General features: G+C 33.8%; 2 protein-coding genes across 2 annotated transcripts; one reads left to right on the forward strand and one right to left on the reverse strand.

Moving 5' to 3' along the window:
- Window positions 1–1,975: 1,975 nt before the first annotated feature.
- On the reverse strand, window positions 1,976–9,512 carry LOC112007659 (probable methionine--tRNA ligase). The gene is given in 15 exon segments (XM_065767556.1): window positions 1,976–2,149; window positions 2,152–2,177; window positions 2,536–2,656; window positions 2,756–2,893; window positions 3,015–3,143; window positions 3,292–3,357; window positions 3,462–3,592; window positions 4,059–4,173; window positions 7,153–7,259; window positions 7,424–7,514; window positions 8,851–8,994; window positions 9,095–9,187; window positions 9,189–9,247; window positions 9,250–9,352; window positions 9,426–9,512. Coding segments are annotated over 15 exon segments (1,569 nt in total). The 3' UTR covers window positions 1,976–1,990.
- Window positions 9,507–14,993, forward strand: LOC136064992 (uncharacterized). The gene is made up of 8 exons (XM_065767563.1): window positions 9,507–9,603; window positions 9,981–10,055; window positions 10,176–10,226; window positions 11,087–11,164; window positions 11,962–12,096; window positions 13,264–13,371; window positions 13,990–14,055; window positions 14,581–14,993. The coding sequence occupies exons 1-8, from the start codon at window positions 9,535–9,537 to the stop codon at window positions 14,647–14,649; spliced, it is 651 nt and encodes a 216-aa protein (XP_065623635.1). The 5' UTR covers window positions 9,507–9,534; the 3' UTR covers window positions 14,650–14,993.
- Window positions 14,994–18,244: the final 3,251 nt, after the last annotated feature.

Below are 18,244 nucleotides of genomic sequence, written 5' to 3' on the forward strand. Positions count from 1 at the left end.
TAGACATGTATGAGAGGAGCTCTCATGTCCAAAATACCACATAATGGTTCTTATCCCACCCATATAAAACAATTAATCCATATGTCCCTTAATAAACGAAATATTTGGTATTAAAGGTGGCTTGATTTTTCAGAAAAATATTATTTGTTTTTATTTAAATAAAGTTAATACAAGAAGTTTTTGATAATATAAGAAAACTCTGCTTTTGAAATGTTTCATATATTAGATAGGAAAAAAAAAATGTTATTGAGTATTACAATTTACAATGTTAGAATCATTTCAAGATTGATCAAACCGTTTAGGACTTTAGATATGCATTCCTAATTTTTCATGACCGTAGTTGTACGTACTTTTCAAAATAACTAGTACTCCTGCAATTAGTTTTTTATACCAACATGAAGAATAACATAAAATTACGTATCAAAATATAGGGGGATGTTTTTATGTTTTCAATAATTGAACAACTTCTCAAAAAAAAAAAAAAAACTTTGAACAAAGAGACTTAGCTATCTGATTGACCCACGGGCAACAGATGAAACAGTGCAAACACCAGCAAATGTGGTGATTGGAATATCTTTGTAGGAGGCCACTAGTTCCGTGTTGGTGTTCGGATCCACTTGCAATGTTTCCCAGACTTTCTTCTTTGGGTTCAAGACATCATCAGAGCCTGGCTCACCATTGAATCCAGGAAATGTAACTCTTTTCTCCAACAGTAGCAGATTTAGGTGGATCAACCAATTCAACCTGAATTTTTTTTATTATTAAAAATCTCGTTAGCGTTCATGTTTGATGATCCAGACTTAAACAAGCAATGACAAAGCAAGGAATTTTTTTCAAAGTGAAACTTATTCAAAATCAACCATGGGCTTTAATGAGTATCATAAAACCATTTTCTAAAACAATCTTAACACCACGCAACAAATGATGTAGCCATTTTTGCACAAAAATGCTAACATGTTAAAATGTGTCGTTACCCACCATCCAACACCATCACAACAATCTCAACCAAAATTATATACTCGTGATCACTAAGCCATTTTTAAAAGCTATTAGATGATTAATATATGTGGTTGCTATCTTCAATATAGAGGGAATCAGCATCAGGATGCTTCTGAACACTCGTAATAAGGCCAACACAGATGTCAAGTCTTGTAATTGAAATTTCTGTCTCAGCATTGGCCTTAGCTTTGGATTCAGTTGCAGGTTTTAGTGTTTTACAGGCCGTTGCTTTTTTCCACTGCTATCTGTTCCATACAATGCCTCACCATATTAAGCAACTACTACTAACAAATTAGTAGTGCCTATGATTAATCAAGAAGTATAATGAGAGAGGTATGAAAAGACACACTAATCATAGTACTACTGTAATATCAACTTGTCAAGAAAATGTGGAAGCCACACTTATCATCAAAAACAAAATGGTTAGCATTTGAACAGAGAAGGCCTGTGAAGAACGTAATTATAGAAGAATAAAAAAAAAAAAAAAAAAAAAAAAAAAAAAAAAAAAAAACTTTGAACATAGAGACTTAGCTATCTGGTGTTCGGATCCACTTGCAATGTTTCCCAGACTTTCTTCTTTGGGTTCAAGACATCATCGGAGCCTGGCTCACCATTGAATCCAGGAAATGTAACTCTTTCTCCAACAGTAGCAGATTTAGGTGGATCAACCAATTCAACCTGAAATTTTTTTTAATTAAAAATCTCGTTAGCGTTCATGTTTGATAATCCAGACTTAAACAAGCAATGACAAAACAAGGAATTTTTTTCAAAGTGAAACTTATTCAAAATCAACCATGGGCTTTAATGAGTATCATAAAACCATTTTCTAAAACAATCTTAACACCACGCAACAAATGATGTAGCCATTTTTGCGACAAAAATGCTAACATGTTAAAATGTGTCATTACCCACCATCCAACACCATCACAACAATCTCAACCAAAATTATATACTCGTGATCACTAAGCCATTTTTAAAAGCTATTAGATGATTAATATATGTGGTTGCTATCTTCAATATAGAGGGAATCAGCATCAGGATGCTTCTGAACACTCGTAATAAGGCCAACACAGATGTCAAGTCTTGTAATTGAAATTTCTGTCTCAGCATGGGCCTTAGCTTTGGATTCAGTTGCAGGTTTTAGTGTTTTACAGGCCGTTGCTTTTTTCCACTGCTATCTGTTCCATACAATGCCTCACCATATTAAGCAACTACTACTAACAAATTAGTAGTGCCTATGATTAATCAAGAAGTATAATGAGAGAGGTATGAAAAGACACACTAATCATAGGTAATATCAACTTGTCAAGAAAATGTGGAAGCCACACTTATCATCAAAAACAAAATGGTTAGCATTTGAATAGAGAAGGCCTGTGAAGAACGTAATTATAGAAGAATAAAAGATAAAATGATTAGTGCTTTTATGAACTTATTGGTTGGAAATATAGCACATCAATGACACCACCATGCAATGTAGCAATTGATATGGCAAACACTAGAAGTGAGTAAATAAATATAATATCAATAAAATGCAACCTGAAACTTCTGTTTTCTTCAGTTTCTCAGCTATCTTCTCTGCTTCAGCTTCTGCCCTCACAATCCTATCAGCTTGGCTTCCTGCAAACTTCTCTCTGAAGAATTCTACTTCTTCATCTTTCTGAACATTTGCTTTCACTAAATTAGTAACCATGAGACAAAGCCCACAAAATCTCCATCACAATTCACAAAACAAAACATAGAAGTAGGAGAGTTATACCAATTCCTTAAACAATGGCACTGGTGTCCCAATTTTGTGACCAGCAGGTAGGATCTCCCAAGGTCGGCTTACCCTATCAAAATCTCCTTTTTCAAGCAAAGTTGGAGTATCAGGAGGCAAATTAAGCTGCTTAAGTACCTTCAACACAACCAACAATACAGATATTGTCAGCATGCACAACCATATTGGCTAACTCATGATAAAGAATACTAGCATTGCCCTAAGTGCCACAGAGAGATCAACTGGCAGGTTAAATTACCTCAAGTGAAAAAGATGGCATAAAAGGTTCTAACAAACATGTGAGAAGATATACTAGCCCAGCCGAAGTTCTTATGACAAGAGAGCAAGAAAGTTGATCATCATTGTAAAGCTTCCAGAATTTGCTTTCCTACATAGCAATCATGAGCAAAGTACGCATTAGGAGAGAGAAATTTTGTTTCATGGGCAGCCAAGGGCAATTTCCAACCAACATCCTCATAAAAGAACATATTAAACAAACATCCAAATCAGTACAAACAAAAATGTTCTAGACTTACTTGCAAATATCCATTCCCTTCACTAGAAATGCTCATTGCAATTTTCAGCCCTTGCTTTAGTTTAACCTATACAAAATGCAAATAAGAATATCATTATAATGCAAAAGCAATTAGCGAAAAAGGGGCAGCTTCTGGTTGCATGACAGTATACTAGCCAGTATTTCAATCACCTTTTCCATGGCTTCTACATATTGCTCCACATAGTCAACAATGCTACCAACCAATTTCCTAGTTGGTTCATGTTGCAATGGATCTTGGTCAGCATCTGAAGGCTGAGGAATAATGGAACCATATCCTCGACCTGTAAAAAGAAACTCAGTTATGCACTTGCAGTTTCTCTTCAAACCAGACAAGCCCATTATAATAAAAATGGCAAAACCATTTGGAATTTCATAAATATTAAAAGGTGGCATAATGTAAGATGGACTATTGGCACCATTTTTAACTCTCTAAAATATAAATGCCTTAAAAAAATAGGCTTTTTTTATAGGTAAAGTTACTAGAGATTGAACCCCAAACATTGAACCACCAAAAAGGTGGACATGCCACTAAGCCGGACGGCCTTTAGTTCACATATATGCAAAAGGCATTGAGAATGGTTCTAATTCGGTGAGGCACTAAATAAAATGTGTCACTTCTATAACTAGTGCTCTGTACTATAACAACAATCCAGAAATATTATAAGTATGTACACAATCAGGAGAATCAAATAAAAAACTAGCTGAACAACAAAACTTTAAGAAACTTAAGGTACACAGCCAACCAACCTGGAGGTTTAACAATGAAACTCAAAACTCGATTTATAAAGTTGCCCAAGTTATTTAGCAACTCGCTGTTTAATTTTGCTTGCAAGTCAGCCCATGTAAATAATGTGTCTGATACCTAGTTTACACAAACCCATTCATCAATCCAGAAAGCAATTAGTAGAACCCAGCATTAATTCTTATTAAAAAAAAGTAATAAATATATGCTGCTTACCTCAGGCCTATTAGTCAATAAGTAATATCGCCATACTTCTACTGGAATGTTTGTATCTTTTGCATCATTGCCAAAGACTCCAATACCTTTACTCTTAGAAAACTTTCCTACAGAAACCATCCAAATGAAAATTCATCTAGTTCAATATTTTCGAATGAGAAACATCATTGTTATGTAAAAGAGAAGGTAATTGATCAATCATCCATCTAGATGACTGATAAATTGACCACCATCGCACATCAGCTAAACTGCTACAAAATAGTTGGCTAATCTGTTTCATAATTCAAGTATTCAGTGACACTGATAGTCTTCATTAAAGTCCAATTTTCACTAGTTCCAAGAAGTGTAGATGGAAACATCACCTAAAACAAGAATATAGTAACAGTCAAAAAGGGTAGTGGGGAAGATAAAAAGCAGTCCCCACAACCAAGAGGTCCAAGCCAAACCATAAGTCTCCATGACAATGGTGGAAAAAAAGGACAACCAAACGTTTACTAAGCTCAAAACATCCACCACTACAACCAAAGGATTTTTTTAGACCCCAAAGGAGAGATTCGAAATCTAGTATATCATAATAGTCATTAGGAAACCATAAATCAATTAATACTCTTTTCATTCTTTGCCAAGAGCAAATTGGATGCTTACCTCGTCGCTTTCTATCAATTTGAATGTCTTCCCACCATTCTTCTGCTTCATTGTCTAATTTATTAGATGCAAGCCGCACCTTTTCTTCATCACAAATCTTCCAAAAATTAAAATACTCTTCCAAATCAAGAAGCCAGTCAATAAAATCCATCTTACACATATCTCCATCAAAGAATGGAATTTTCTTGTAGCTAGGAGTGCGTCTTTGAATATACCGAACATTGTTGTTGCAAGATGATTTCCTAGCAAGAAGGGTAGCAATCTTTTGCTGGATTTCACCCATAATTTTCTGACTCTTTTCATGAAATTGTTGCTCATCACGAGCCTCTTCACGAAACTTGAGGAACTCATCCCTAGTGAGGACTGGGTTGTTGACGTCGTCACCGTCGTCATTGTTGTGGTGGTCACCGTCTCGCCAATTAGCCATCAGACCAGGGTAAGTCAAGGCTCTGATACCAACTGATGTCGCGGAAGCCTGAAGAGAAAGCACACACGATGCTCTCTTGATAAAACAGAAACTAAACTGTTATTTCCTGGTAGTAAACCTCGAATCCATGAGGGGTTTCTCGAATCCACGAGAGGTTCCTTGAATTCACAAGGTGATAAACTGGAATCCACCAGAAAAAGAATTTGACAAAAAGTCTGTATTTTTATTAATCCAAAAACTGAATTGCTTTTGGAGGCTACAATGCGTTTAAATAGTAAAAACAAAACCTAGGGCAACTAGAAACCCTAAGGCGGCTACGAAAGCATATAAAACCCTAATTTGACTAAACAACATTAAAAACACCTAAAAACAAGGAAATAAATGCCCTAAACCTAAAATAACAAAAATTACATAAAAATGCCAAATATAAAAGATTACAGAAATTAATTAGAATATTTTGTCCTACATCATATTGTCAGCATGCACAACCATATTGGCTAACTCATGATAAAGAATACTAGCATTGCCCTAAGTGCCACAGAGAGATCAACTGGCAAGTTAAATTACCTCAAGTGAAAAAGATGGCATAAAAGGTTCTAACAAACATGTGAGAAGATATACTAGCCCAGCCGAAGTTCTTATGACAAGAGAGCAAGAAAGTTGATCATCATTGTAAAGCTTCCAGAATTTGCTTTCCTACATAGCAATCATGAGCAAAGTACGCATTAGGAGAGAGAAATTTTGTTTCATGGGCAGCCAAGGGCAATTTCCAACCAACATCCTCATAAAAGAACATATTAAACAAACGTCCAAATCAGTACAAACAAAAATGTTCTAGACTTACTTGCAAATATCCATTCCCTTCACTAGAAATGCTCATTGCAATTTTCAGCCCTTGCTTTAGTTTAACCTATACAAAATACAAATAAGAATGTCATTATAATGCAAAAGCAATTAGCGAAAGAGGGGCAGCTTCTGGTTGCATGACAGTATACTAGCCAGTATTTCAATCACCTTTTCAATGGCTCCTACATATTGCTCCACATAGTCAACAATGCTACCAACCAATTTCCTAGTTGGTTCATGTTGCAATGGATCTGGGTCAGCATCTGAAGGCTGAGGAATAATGGAACCATATCCTCGACCTGTAAAAAGAAACTCAGTTATGCACTTGCAGTTTCTCTTCATACCAGCCAAGCCCATTATAATAAAAATGGCAAAACCATTTGGAATTTCATAAATATTAAAAGGTGGCATAATGTAAGATGGACTATTGGCACCATTTTTAACTCTCTAAAATATAAATGCCTTACAAAAATAGCCTTTTTTTATAGGTAAAGTTACTAGAGATTGAACCCCAAACATTGAACCACCAAAAAGGTGGACATGCCACTAGGCCGGACGGCCTTTAGTTCACATATATGCAAAAGGCATTGAGAATGGTTCTAATTCGGTGAGGCACTAAATAAAATGTGTCACTTCTATAACTAGTGCTCTGTACTATAACAACAATCCAGAAATATTATAAGTATGTACACAATCAGGAGAATCAAATAAAAAACTAGCTGAACAACAAAACTTTAAGAAACTTAAGGTACACAGCCAACCAACCTGGAGGTTTAACAATGAAACTCAAAACTTGATTTATAAAGTTGCCCAAGTTATTTAGCAACTCACTGTTTAATTTTGCTTGCAAGTCAGCCCATGTAAATAATGTGTCTGATACCTAGTTTACACAAACCCATTCATCCAATTAGTAGAACCCAGCATTAATTCTTATTAAAAAAAAGTAATAAATATATGCTGCTTACCTCAGGCCTATTAGTCAGTAAGTAATATCGCCATACTTCTACTGGAATGTTTGTATCTTTTGCATCATTGCCAAAGACTCCAATACCTTTACTCTTAGAAAACTTTCCTACAGAAACCATCCAAATGAAAATTCATCTAGTTCAATATTTTCGAATGAGAAACATCATTGTTATGTAAAAGAGAAGGTAATTGATCAATCATCCATCTAGATGACTGATAAATTGACCACCATCGCGCATCAGCTAAACTGCTACAAAATAGTTGGCTAACCTGTTTCATAATTCAAGTATTCAGTGACACTGATAGTCTTCATTAAAGTCCAATTTTCACTAGTTCCAAGAAGTGTAGATGGAAACATCACCTAAAACAAGAATATAGTAACAGTCAAAAAGGGTAGTGGGGAAGATAAAAAGCAGTCCCCACAACCAAGAGGTCCAAGCCAAACCATAAGTCTCCATGACAATGGTGGAAAAAAAGGACAACCAAACGTTTACTAAGCTCAAAACATCCACCACTACAACCAAAGGATTTTTTTAGACCCCAAAGGAGAGATTCGAACTAACAAGAATATAGTAACAGTCAAAAAGGGTAGTGGGGAAGATAAAAAGCAGTCCCCACAACCAAGAGGTCCAAGCCAAACCATAAGTCTCCATGACAATGGTGGAAAAAAAGGACAACCAAACGTTTACTAAGCTCAAAACATCCACCACTACAACCAAAGGATTTTTTTAGACCCCAAAGGAGAGATTCGAACTAGTGACCCCTACTTCATGAGGGGAGACACAAGTTGCCACCTTATGTACAGTTCATAAGAAATAATAAATAAATAACCTAAATTCTGAAGCCAAAAATTTCATGAGCCTTGCATGCAGTATCTATGAGACCAATTAGGTGAACTAATAAAACTCCGCTGCTCCATGCTATTGAACTTGCATTTACATTGCCAATGACAAAACAACAGTTTTTATTTTAACCATTAGTACAATAACTTCACAAAGTCTCATCTCATTAGATTTGATTTAATACCAATTTAGATTCAAGTATCATGTCATCTAACTTAAGTCGATAGCAATCAATATTTGGAAAGTGTAGAGGATTTTAACAAAGAAAATTGGCCGTGTGGTTACACTAAAATTACAAGTCAACAAGCTACTAGCACAATGATACAAGATATAAATCCTCATAAGTGTGAGACAAGATTTAGACCTACCTATGACCCACAAGAAAACATACCAACTTAGTGACTGCCACAAGGTTCTAAAATTATATGCAATAACTGTTGTATATTATTGTTATCTAAAAGATACAATGGTTACTGTAAACTTTTAAAAATATTAAGATGCAATAACAAATTGTATGTTATTTACAAGATACAAAGACTACGTACATTTCTGGAAATATCTAACCAAAAAGACAAAAAGAAAAATTAGAAGTAGCCAGAAAAAACTGAAAACATGGAAAAGAATAACATAGATGAGTGGCCATAAGATGATTTCTTTAAAAAATAATTAACTTCAGTTTCTTAGCTGGGGGGGAAAACATTGATAAGCATATATCTGACCAAAAAAAAAAAAATCTAACATTCTACAAAAAAACAAAATCTAACATTCTAACTAATCTTAGTACTTTTGAGTTAGTATCTTGCCCTCTTCTTAGAGTTATTAGAAATTTTTTTTTTTTTTTTTTAAATCACTTACAGTGTGGAACGGCACGTTGTCCTTGCCCATAAACTGATACAACTCTACATCTTCAGGATTCTTCCACCACTTCTCCCACTCAGGTGTGTAGCAAGAAGTAATAGAAACATATCCAATAGGCGCATCAAACCAGACATAGAAAACCTATCCACACAAGTAAAAAAAAAAGGGTCAATTTGCCAAATTTTGAGAAAAAATTGAAGAGGCCAGCATGAATTCAGCATGTCTATCAACAACTAATAACCTTATCACTAAATCTCTCAAGTGGAACTGGAACCCCCCACTTCAGATCCCTGGTAATACATCGTGATTTCAGCCCTTTTTTTAAGCCTGTCATTTGTTATTTGAATAGCATTCTGGCTCCAAGATCCAGCCACTGACATTTTGTTGATGTATTTTCCAATTTGTCCTTCAGCAAGGGGAGTTCAAGAAACAAGTGGTTTGTGTCACGAATTGTGGTGTCGTCTGACAGACCTGTTAGCAAAGAAAGCTCATGGATCAACTATAAGAAACGTATAATAAAACAAAATGGTGGTGTAACTATCTTTTTTTTTTTTTGTGTGAAAGACGATAACATTGATGGAGAANTAAAATGGTGGTTTCTTCCAGTATCTCAAATTGAATCTATAGTAATTAGAATGTATACATGATGGCTGAAGCATAGGTATTGATTTTCTTTGCACTATGCAGGTCTTAACATTGTTTGCAGCAGCTCTGCTGGAGAAGCAGATTGTGGTTGTTTGTTCCAATCTGGTATGTAATTTGCCTCATGTCATGTTTATAATCTCATGAAGATGTATAGTCTCCACCACATTATTTTGTTTGCTGAGAAATGCAATATTGTTAGTTTAGTCCCACTTTCAAAAAATCTAGGATGTTTATGGGCTGCATATTTATTCATGATGATTATCCTATAACGGTTGAGCTTGGGCAGTTTTCAGAATATACAGGTTTAAAATGTTGCATTTGTGATGTTTTCTTTGACATGTCATCTTTAATGTATTTCATTGCAAAACCCTTTGAGATTATATTTGAATCATTTAGATTTTCATTTGTTTTTTATTAGTTTTAAAAAATGCAGCAGAACCTTTGGTGATTATATTGGATTTTTGAAATTCTTTGATGTACAGGGAATCTTATCTGCTTCAGTTTTGTCCATTATCCCTCTAATCCGCCCCTACCAGTGGCAAAGCTTGCTAATGCCGGTATAGGTTTCTTGTGACCTTTGAACATTTTCAAGCGAACTGTAATTTTTAGGATTATTTTAACACTTTTTTTTCTATTAAACTATTCTTTGTGTCTTAATCGTGTGCATCAAAATCCAGGTTTTACCAAATGACATGCTGGACTTTTTGGATGCACCTGTCCCTTACATTGTAAGTGTTCATTAGTTACACTGTAATGTGTCTTATTATACTTAACTTCTTAGAATAATATTAGGAATGGGTTTTTTAGACTATAAATGTGCAAGTTTGGTTGTTTTTATTCAGCGTTTCCTTTGTACAATTGCATGCTGCATACTTGATATGGTGAGGAGAACTTAGATCTAGTGTAGGAGAAGGGTTTAAGAGGAAATTCCAACTGCAAACAAGATTAAGGCAAAGAAATAGATAATAGGATTGAAGTTGGAACAATCAAATATCAATTGCTAGTCTCAAAGAGCTCAAGAAAAACATAAGTCTGTAATTTTTATGAATTAGATAAGAAGAAGCTGCCTACAATGACACAAAAGGGGCTATTTATAATAGCCTTATTAACCCTAGAATCCTAGGCCTCTATCTTACATATAACAATTAAATCCTAACCATCCAACTTTATTAAAAGTCCCATGCTAGTCGCATGACCTTTTAAAACTTTTTATTCTTTATCATCTAGCTTAGCTGAGATGTTCATCTAGTATAATTCCTGTATACCTGATGTCTGTTGTTTTTTCCTAATAAAACTTTTTATTACTTTCAAAAAAAAAAAAAAATGGTAAAGACATAATAATAAATAAAACATAACATAGAGTGATAAAAGACTAGTCTTATAATAACTATGGGCTAGACAAATAAACTATTGGGCCTTCTTTGTTTTGGGCTTAGATGCTCCTGCATCTATATTGTTGGGAAATTTCAGGGTCCTTATGATGGAGATAAATCCAAATGTGTCTTCCAGCCATTATATTAGACATAATTTTTTAGTTAGTACTACTGCTGACATCTGATTGATTCCTATAAGTAATTTTCATCTACAGGTTGGTGTAAAGAACAAAACCAATGAAGTTCAATCAAAGTTGACAAATGTCATTCTACTTGATGTCAACAAGAATCAGGTGTGTAATTTTTTTTCTTTTTCAGAAATTTGATTTGGTTAGATTGATGCTTTTCAAGTTTCTTGTCTTTCTTTTCTGTTTTATTTTTTCCAAAGAATATTGTGGTTGAACAAGGCAGATGATTTATAGAAGATTATAAATATTTTTCTGTTCATTGTTGTCTTTTGTTTCTTTTAAATGATAGGCACTTGTTGCTTGTCAAGCAACTTCAAGGTTCAGATAATTCCTCCTTGGAGGGGGAGAAGAGAAGAAGAAATTATCTGAACCTTGAAGTTGCTTGACAAGCAACTTCAAGGTAGGATGGTGACAAATCACCTATAAAAAAAAAGATAATTTCTCCTTGGATGGTTTTACCATAAGATAACAACCTGCTTATGATATGCGTTGGGCAAGATTTGGATAGCATCCTTTCCTTGGGCTTTGAGTTTTGAGGCCCTTGGATCCTGGAGTATGTTCTTTAGTATTTATGGGCATGGAGAGACTTTATTCTGGTTTTCAGTTTAAAAATTATCTGAAATGGTTTGATGCATGAGTGCTCATGGAACCTGATGCAAGGAAAAAGGCACTGTAATATTGGCCAGCAAATTTAAAGGGTCAAAGTCAATTTAAGTGCATGCTTTTCTTTTGCATCATGAAATTTGTATATCACCTTTAGTGATGTTCGTTTGCTGCCACTCTTTTATGTCACTTTGCATTGTTTAATTCCATAATGTAAGTAATATATATTTAGACCTATTGTTTAGCTTAGACTTTGTGACCAAGTTATCTTATTTATAATTATTCCTCTGATGCATTAGGTGAAGTCACCGTCGATACCTCAACTGCCAAAACAGAGGGAGTTATTTTCCTTGTTAAGTCCTTATCATGCAAAGCTTGTTGGAGAAAGTTATTTGGGGAAGAAACGGCCAGTGTATGAATGCACAGAAGTGCAGGTGTGCTTTTTTGTCTGATCTGTTTGGTCCTCACTGTTCCTTTGCACCCTCCTTCCCCTGGCCAAATCTACTTGTTCTCCATTCTTGCATGCTTTTAGTGTTATTGACTTATATCTGGGCTAGCAGGAAGCCCTTGGTTGTCATAGTAAATTTCTTTAGAAAGAGCATATCAGTAGCAACCTTTTTTTTTTTTTTTTTTTTTTTTTTTTTTTTTTTTTGTGATATGAGAGCCGTAGGCACCTGGAGTCTAGTTGACTGCCAATGCTGCATTTGGTATAGCTGATTCTGCAGTTTCTCATTGCCACGAGTTCATTATGGTTCCAACAATGGCTTTATGCATTTCCCTTTAATGCTACATGAGATTCGTGAGTTTTTTTTATGGTATTTTTGGTACTGGCCACATGGTGATAACAAATGTACAAGATAGATTGTGCATTTGCCAACAGCTTCTTCTTTTAGCTTTTTAGATTATTTGCCTATGTGCAGCTTTTTAAAGCCCCACTTTTTTTAGGTACAATTATACTTTCAACCAACTTTAATCAAAAAGCTACTTCCAAACTCACTATTTCCCTTTGTTTGAGGGTTTCCACCCTTTTACTGATTTGACCTCTTACATCCTTGCGCAAAGTGAAGATCTTCTCCTGTCACAAGCCTCACAGAATGCCTCCCAATGGTCTGTGTTGTTACTACTTTGTCCATAAGATTGCCATTGTCTTATGCCTTTTGCTGTGCCTGTTGTAATATGTATATATTCCCATATTATCTTAATCAATTATTCTTTTGGAAAAATTTCTATTTTTTGGGAATGTAGGTTTTGGTTAACTGCCTTCTTTTTAAAATTAACTTCTTAACTTGATCGAACCATCTTAGTTTGGTTGGTGACATGATTGACACAAAGCAATATATTTTATTTCTTATATCAAATATCAATGACGGCCAATTCGCCATGTTCTTTATACTTGAGATGAGATTCTTACCTTGAATGACGTGACAATGGTATTTGATGGTTTGTTCTCCATTGTAACTCAACTAGCTGACACCTCCTGATGTTTCTAACGGAGACATCTAGGGTTTAAATCACCTCCCTCATTGTAACTATTGAATTATAAAAATGGTATTTGATGGTCTGCTCACTGTTGTTTTTGTATCTATGTTTGTGATATGTAGGTCGAAGCAGCAAAGGATTTCCTAGCAGTGCTAAGGTCTTACTTGGATACTCTTTGCTCTAACCTTCGTTCCCACACAATTACAAATGTTCAATCCAATGATGATAAGGTTTGTATTTTTCCCTGATTGGAATGTTAGGAAATTTTTATTGGACTGCTTTCTATTAGTTGGTGGCATCTTTAAACATCGATTATTCTTTTATTTCTGTCATAGTAACTACGTTTTTGGAAGAACTGGCTTTACTCAATGCAATATATGCAATCATTACTTGTCAAGAAAAACTTTCACAATATCTTCCTAATCTAGATCAGACATTTAAGTGGTGGCAGAGATAGCACTAAGATAGTAGGATAGGGATTAGAATTTTTTGCAGAAGTGAGATTTAGAAATTAGCAAGGGATCAGAGTACCACCTGAAGTCCATTTTGTTTAGCATGAAAGTGAAGGTGCACAAGGACTTCCATATGCAGCAAGCTTGCAAAAATAGATGCAGAAATTGCATGATTATTTGACTTGTAATGTTGAATAACAAACGTCAAGAGCCTTGTAGCTCAATTGGTAACTCCTAGTGTTTCCAACGGAGATGTCCAGGTTTCAAATTCCCCCCTCCCCTCAATATTGAATTATCAAAAAAATTTGAATAGCAAACAATCTCTTCATGATTCACTTCAGCAAACTACAAAATATGTTGAAACAGATCTGACACTAAATTCCTTCTACTTTATAGGTATCATTGCTTTTGAAGGAGAGTTTCATTGACTCATTCCCCAGTCGTGATCGACCATTTATGAAGGTGTGTTTTGTTTCCAACATGATTTGCACACTAGTTTGTGTAACCCATTTCTATTTCTTATTGAGATTATTTGAGAAGTTATCTTGCAAACAGGTTGGGCCAGGGTTAAACACCCCCCTCCCCCCCCATTTGAGATAGTTTTTATTTTTATTTTCCTGGGCAAGAATTCGTCAAAGAAAGAGGCTAACATCTAAAAAGGAGCAAATGACCTTTAGGTCAAATGACACTTCTTACCAATTTATTTTAAAAAAAAAATAAAAATAAAAATCTGACTGCATCTTAAAAAGACATATTTGATGGCATCGTTTACAAACCTTATTCATGTTCATGTGAGTCTATGATGTTAATTTGAAGGCACACATCATGGTTTCATTAGATTACTTGTTTGGAATAAACTGCAGACAATCACCATTTGATTTTAACCTTTTGCTCCTTGTTTTAATCCTTACTCCTAATGATCTTTATTATGGAGAGTCCTAAAAATCGTACTAATTTTTTTTTCCTCTTCTCTATCACGGCAAGCAGCTTTTTGTGGACACACAACTCTTTTCTGTACATACAGATCTTGTTCTTTCTTTCATCCAGAAGGAATAGTGCTCTACCATGCAAGGTTGGCTTGGAGTTTGTGTACCTTTTTGTGTAACTTGAACGCAAGTTCAGTAATGTGTAATTTTTCAATTATATTATGAGTTAAAATTTTCCTGGCGTGAAATGCTGCTATATTTTCTTGTTCTTCAAAGCTCATCCACGGCCATCCCACCTTTAATGTATAATTAAATAAAGCCCTGCTTTTGGATTAAGATGTAATATTAGCTCAGCATAGGCAGACAAAATTTAGAAAGTATAGGTAGATAAAGATAAGAAATCCTGCATGCCATCTAACTTGTGAATACCAGCATTGTATTTGATATATATATATATATATTGCAATTCATTTCGCTTGCTCTTTCCATGCTTAAGTTGCACTTAAATTATCAAAATTCTAGGCTAAAATTATGTTTATCATTCCAAATATCAGATTACTTCTCCAGATTTCACTTGTCAAATTTTGTTTCTCATGAATTTGCTAGCTTACACTGTTGACATGGTTAGCCAATGCAGATCCTTAATGACAGCTGCCTTTTTATGGAGTATGGAGGTTACATGATCAATCAAAAATACTTATTTGATAGTGTTAAATTAAGTGCATAAAAGTTAATATAATAATAGTGTGGAAAATAAGGTTTTAAGAGCGTAGATTTTGGCATCAACCTCGCTATAACTACAATGCCAGAAATTGGAAACAAATTCACTTTGCATTATGAAACGGATTAAATTTGGCAAATGTTGCATAAACATAGGTTGAAGGAGTAAAATTCTAACATGATCTTATACGATATAAAGTGGTCACGTCAATAATTGTGGCTTCTCTGTGTTTTCACAAATCAACAATATTTTAATTTGGAAATTATAGGAGAAAAATTCAAGTGATAAATATCCTATATAATAGGCCTAGCTGGCAAGTGCCTCAAAGATTATTAATAATTCATTTTTTTTTTCGGATATTAACTATTTTTTTTTTTTTTTGAAACTTGTCGGATATTAACTTGCTTAGCACAATATTTTATAACAAATTCTATTTTAAAGTGCAATATTTCACGACTTGAAAAATGTTTTTACATCTCTGTGTTAAACGATTCATTTTAAGGTTAAATCTAAAGTCTAAGTCTAATAAAGGTAAATGCTAAATAATTGCAATTAAAACTGATGCTAATAAAACAACATTTCTTATTTTAAACGACAAAAATGACAAAAATTATTTACTCATAAGTTGACAAATACCTGATGAACCAATAACAAAACCTTATGCTCCTAATAGACTGCCAATTGCGTTATTGGAAAATAGAAAGTAAGAACAAGAATTAATGAGAATTTTTTTTTTTTGAAAAACATCTGAATCAATACAAATTAATGAAAAAACTTGATACACAAACTTAGCATACACAATTGATCCACATTATATCACAGCACGTAGTTCATTTGCCACGTACCTCAAAGCACCAGTTTTATCAAAATTGATAATTTACCAACCGATCATAATGCATTATGAAATCTAGACGTCCTATTGTAAATACGACATTTTGTAACCCATTTATTATCTTTCACTTTTTAAGAATTAAGGGTAAAACAATAACTTTGCATTTTTCAGTATTTTAAAAGTGAACTCAGCCCTAAATTTTACATCTCAATTCTCAAGTGGTCGTATTATAATTTCAAGAAAGTTATTATGTAGAATAGTACCCAAGTCATTGTTTTGTTAATACTTAAATTTGATTGGTTGATCATTAATTGACCGTATCATAGACATACATGCATAAGATTATCATAGGTTAATTTCAATTGGTCCCTAAAAGGATTAAATAATTTTTAATAGAAATATTAAATCCTATTTTTGTTTTTAATCCTAATTATAGGGGACATGTAAGCACATAGTAATTCCATGGAGATAATATTTTATTTTTAGGTTGTGTTTGTTTCTACGTAAAAAAAAAAAAAAAAACATTTTTAATGTTTTCAGGTGTTTGCTAAATTCCTAGTCAAACTGAAAAAATAAAAAAATAATTGACCAAGAAAATGCAATTATTATTATTACTTTTTTAAAAGTCAAATACTTTCTACGTTTAGCCCCTTCACCGTGTCCACACCAAACACCTGTAAAATTGTCAAATTAGCTCTGAAATATTAATATAACCATGGTACCACTTAAAACTCCAAAATATCTCTGAAATCTTAAAAGTGATCAAAATACCTTTCAAATCGTCAAAAATGACCACAATAACCCCAAAAATAATTAAAATAACCCTGAAACCTAAAAAATGACCAAATTACATGTTATAACCCTAGAATGACCAAAATACCCATAAAATCCCAAAATTACCAAATTCCACTAGAATCTATATAAGGACCAAATAACACTAAAAACTCTTAAAATGACTAAAACTTTGCCTAAACCTCCAAAATATTTTTAAAACTTACAAAATGGTCAAAATATCTTCTAAACGTAACCAAACACTAAAAAAAAGAAGAAAAATAAAAAAAGCTAAAAACATATTTTTTGTCAATCATCATTTATTCACAAACTACTTTAGACGAGTGTCATTTCCTCTTTTAATTCAATTTTTTTTAATTTTTATAAATGAAATATTATGTTATGAAAATCATAGTGTGAGAGGGCATGGGTAAATAAATATGTGGCATTTATACAAATCTTAAGGGAAATATTATTTTCCGTAATGTTTCGCTATTTCAACCATAATTATCCCCCCCCCGAACAAGACAATCAACGGAAGTTCTCTCTCACCCTACTTGTTTGGAGTATCTGCCTGATTTTATGATTTATTGACAATCTACCCTTCAACTCTCTCTCTCTCTCTCTCTCTGTTTTTTTTTCTCAGCTCAATCTACCCTTCTACGATATTGCTTAAACACATTGATATTCTTCAGAAGCATTAAAAATTGAATACAAAGGCATAAATTAGCTCAATTCTTATTAATACTTATGCTGTCTTTGAGAGTCCCTATTCCCATTTTTTTGATCATTAAGCCTTGTTAACTTAGGCTGCTGTTGTGTTGCAGTGTTGGCTGCTTGTTTGTAAATTGCAATGTCTGCCTCTTTACAAGCCTAAGGTGCTTTGGAAGATGTGTTTTTTATGAGATTTCCATAAAAAAGAGGGGGGGGGGGGGGGTGGGGGCGGGTTGCTAAAATAAACCAGAAAACACTTCAACGTCAATCTTTGCGTTATATATGTTATATACTTATATCACCCTCAGGTTTGCTAATCGCCCACACATGATTACACACCAAAAAATGAAAGAAAAGAAGCATCAAAATTTTATTTTTTTTAATATATTTTATTTAAATAGTTGACAACTCATTTTGCAATCCATATTTAACCTCACATAGAGGGTAAAAGAGAAATTTCATCTTGGAGATAAGCATCTTAATTGCGGCCATTAAATCCTTAATTTTGTTTTATCAAAATGATCTTGATATTGTAATAATTAAATTAACTAGTCATAAGCCTAAATCAGACCATTAGATTGAAAATTATCATCAAAGTAAGTTTTAATGAATGCATTATCACAAATTAAGTCTGACTATATGTGATTATAAACAATTAACATAATTTGATTGGCTAGAACTATAGCT

This window comes from Quercus suber, unplaced genomic scaffold, assembly GCF_002906115.3.
Source record: "Quercus suber isolate HL8 unplaced genomic scaffold, Cork oak 2.0 scaffold_823, whole genome shotgun sequence".
Classification (NCBI taxonomy): domain Eukaryota; kingdom Viridiplantae; phylum Streptophyta; class Magnoliopsida; order Fagales; family Fagaceae; genus Quercus; species Quercus suber.

Excerpts from the sequence above, each read along its gene's own strand:
- LOC136064992 (XM_065767563.1), top strand. The coding sequence starts at position 9,535 with ATGCAGGTCTTAACATTGTTTGCAGCAGCTCTGCTGGAGAAGCAGATT. Across the intron at positions 10,056-10,175 it reads GGCAAAGCTTGCTAATGCCG|GTTTTACCAAATGACATGCT; the intron begins GTATAGGTTTCT and ends ATCAAAATCCAG. Across the intron at positions 12,097-13,263 it reads ATGAATGCACAGAAGTGCAG|GTCGAAGCAGCAAAGGATTT; the intron begins GTGTGCTTTTTT and ends TGTGATATGTAG.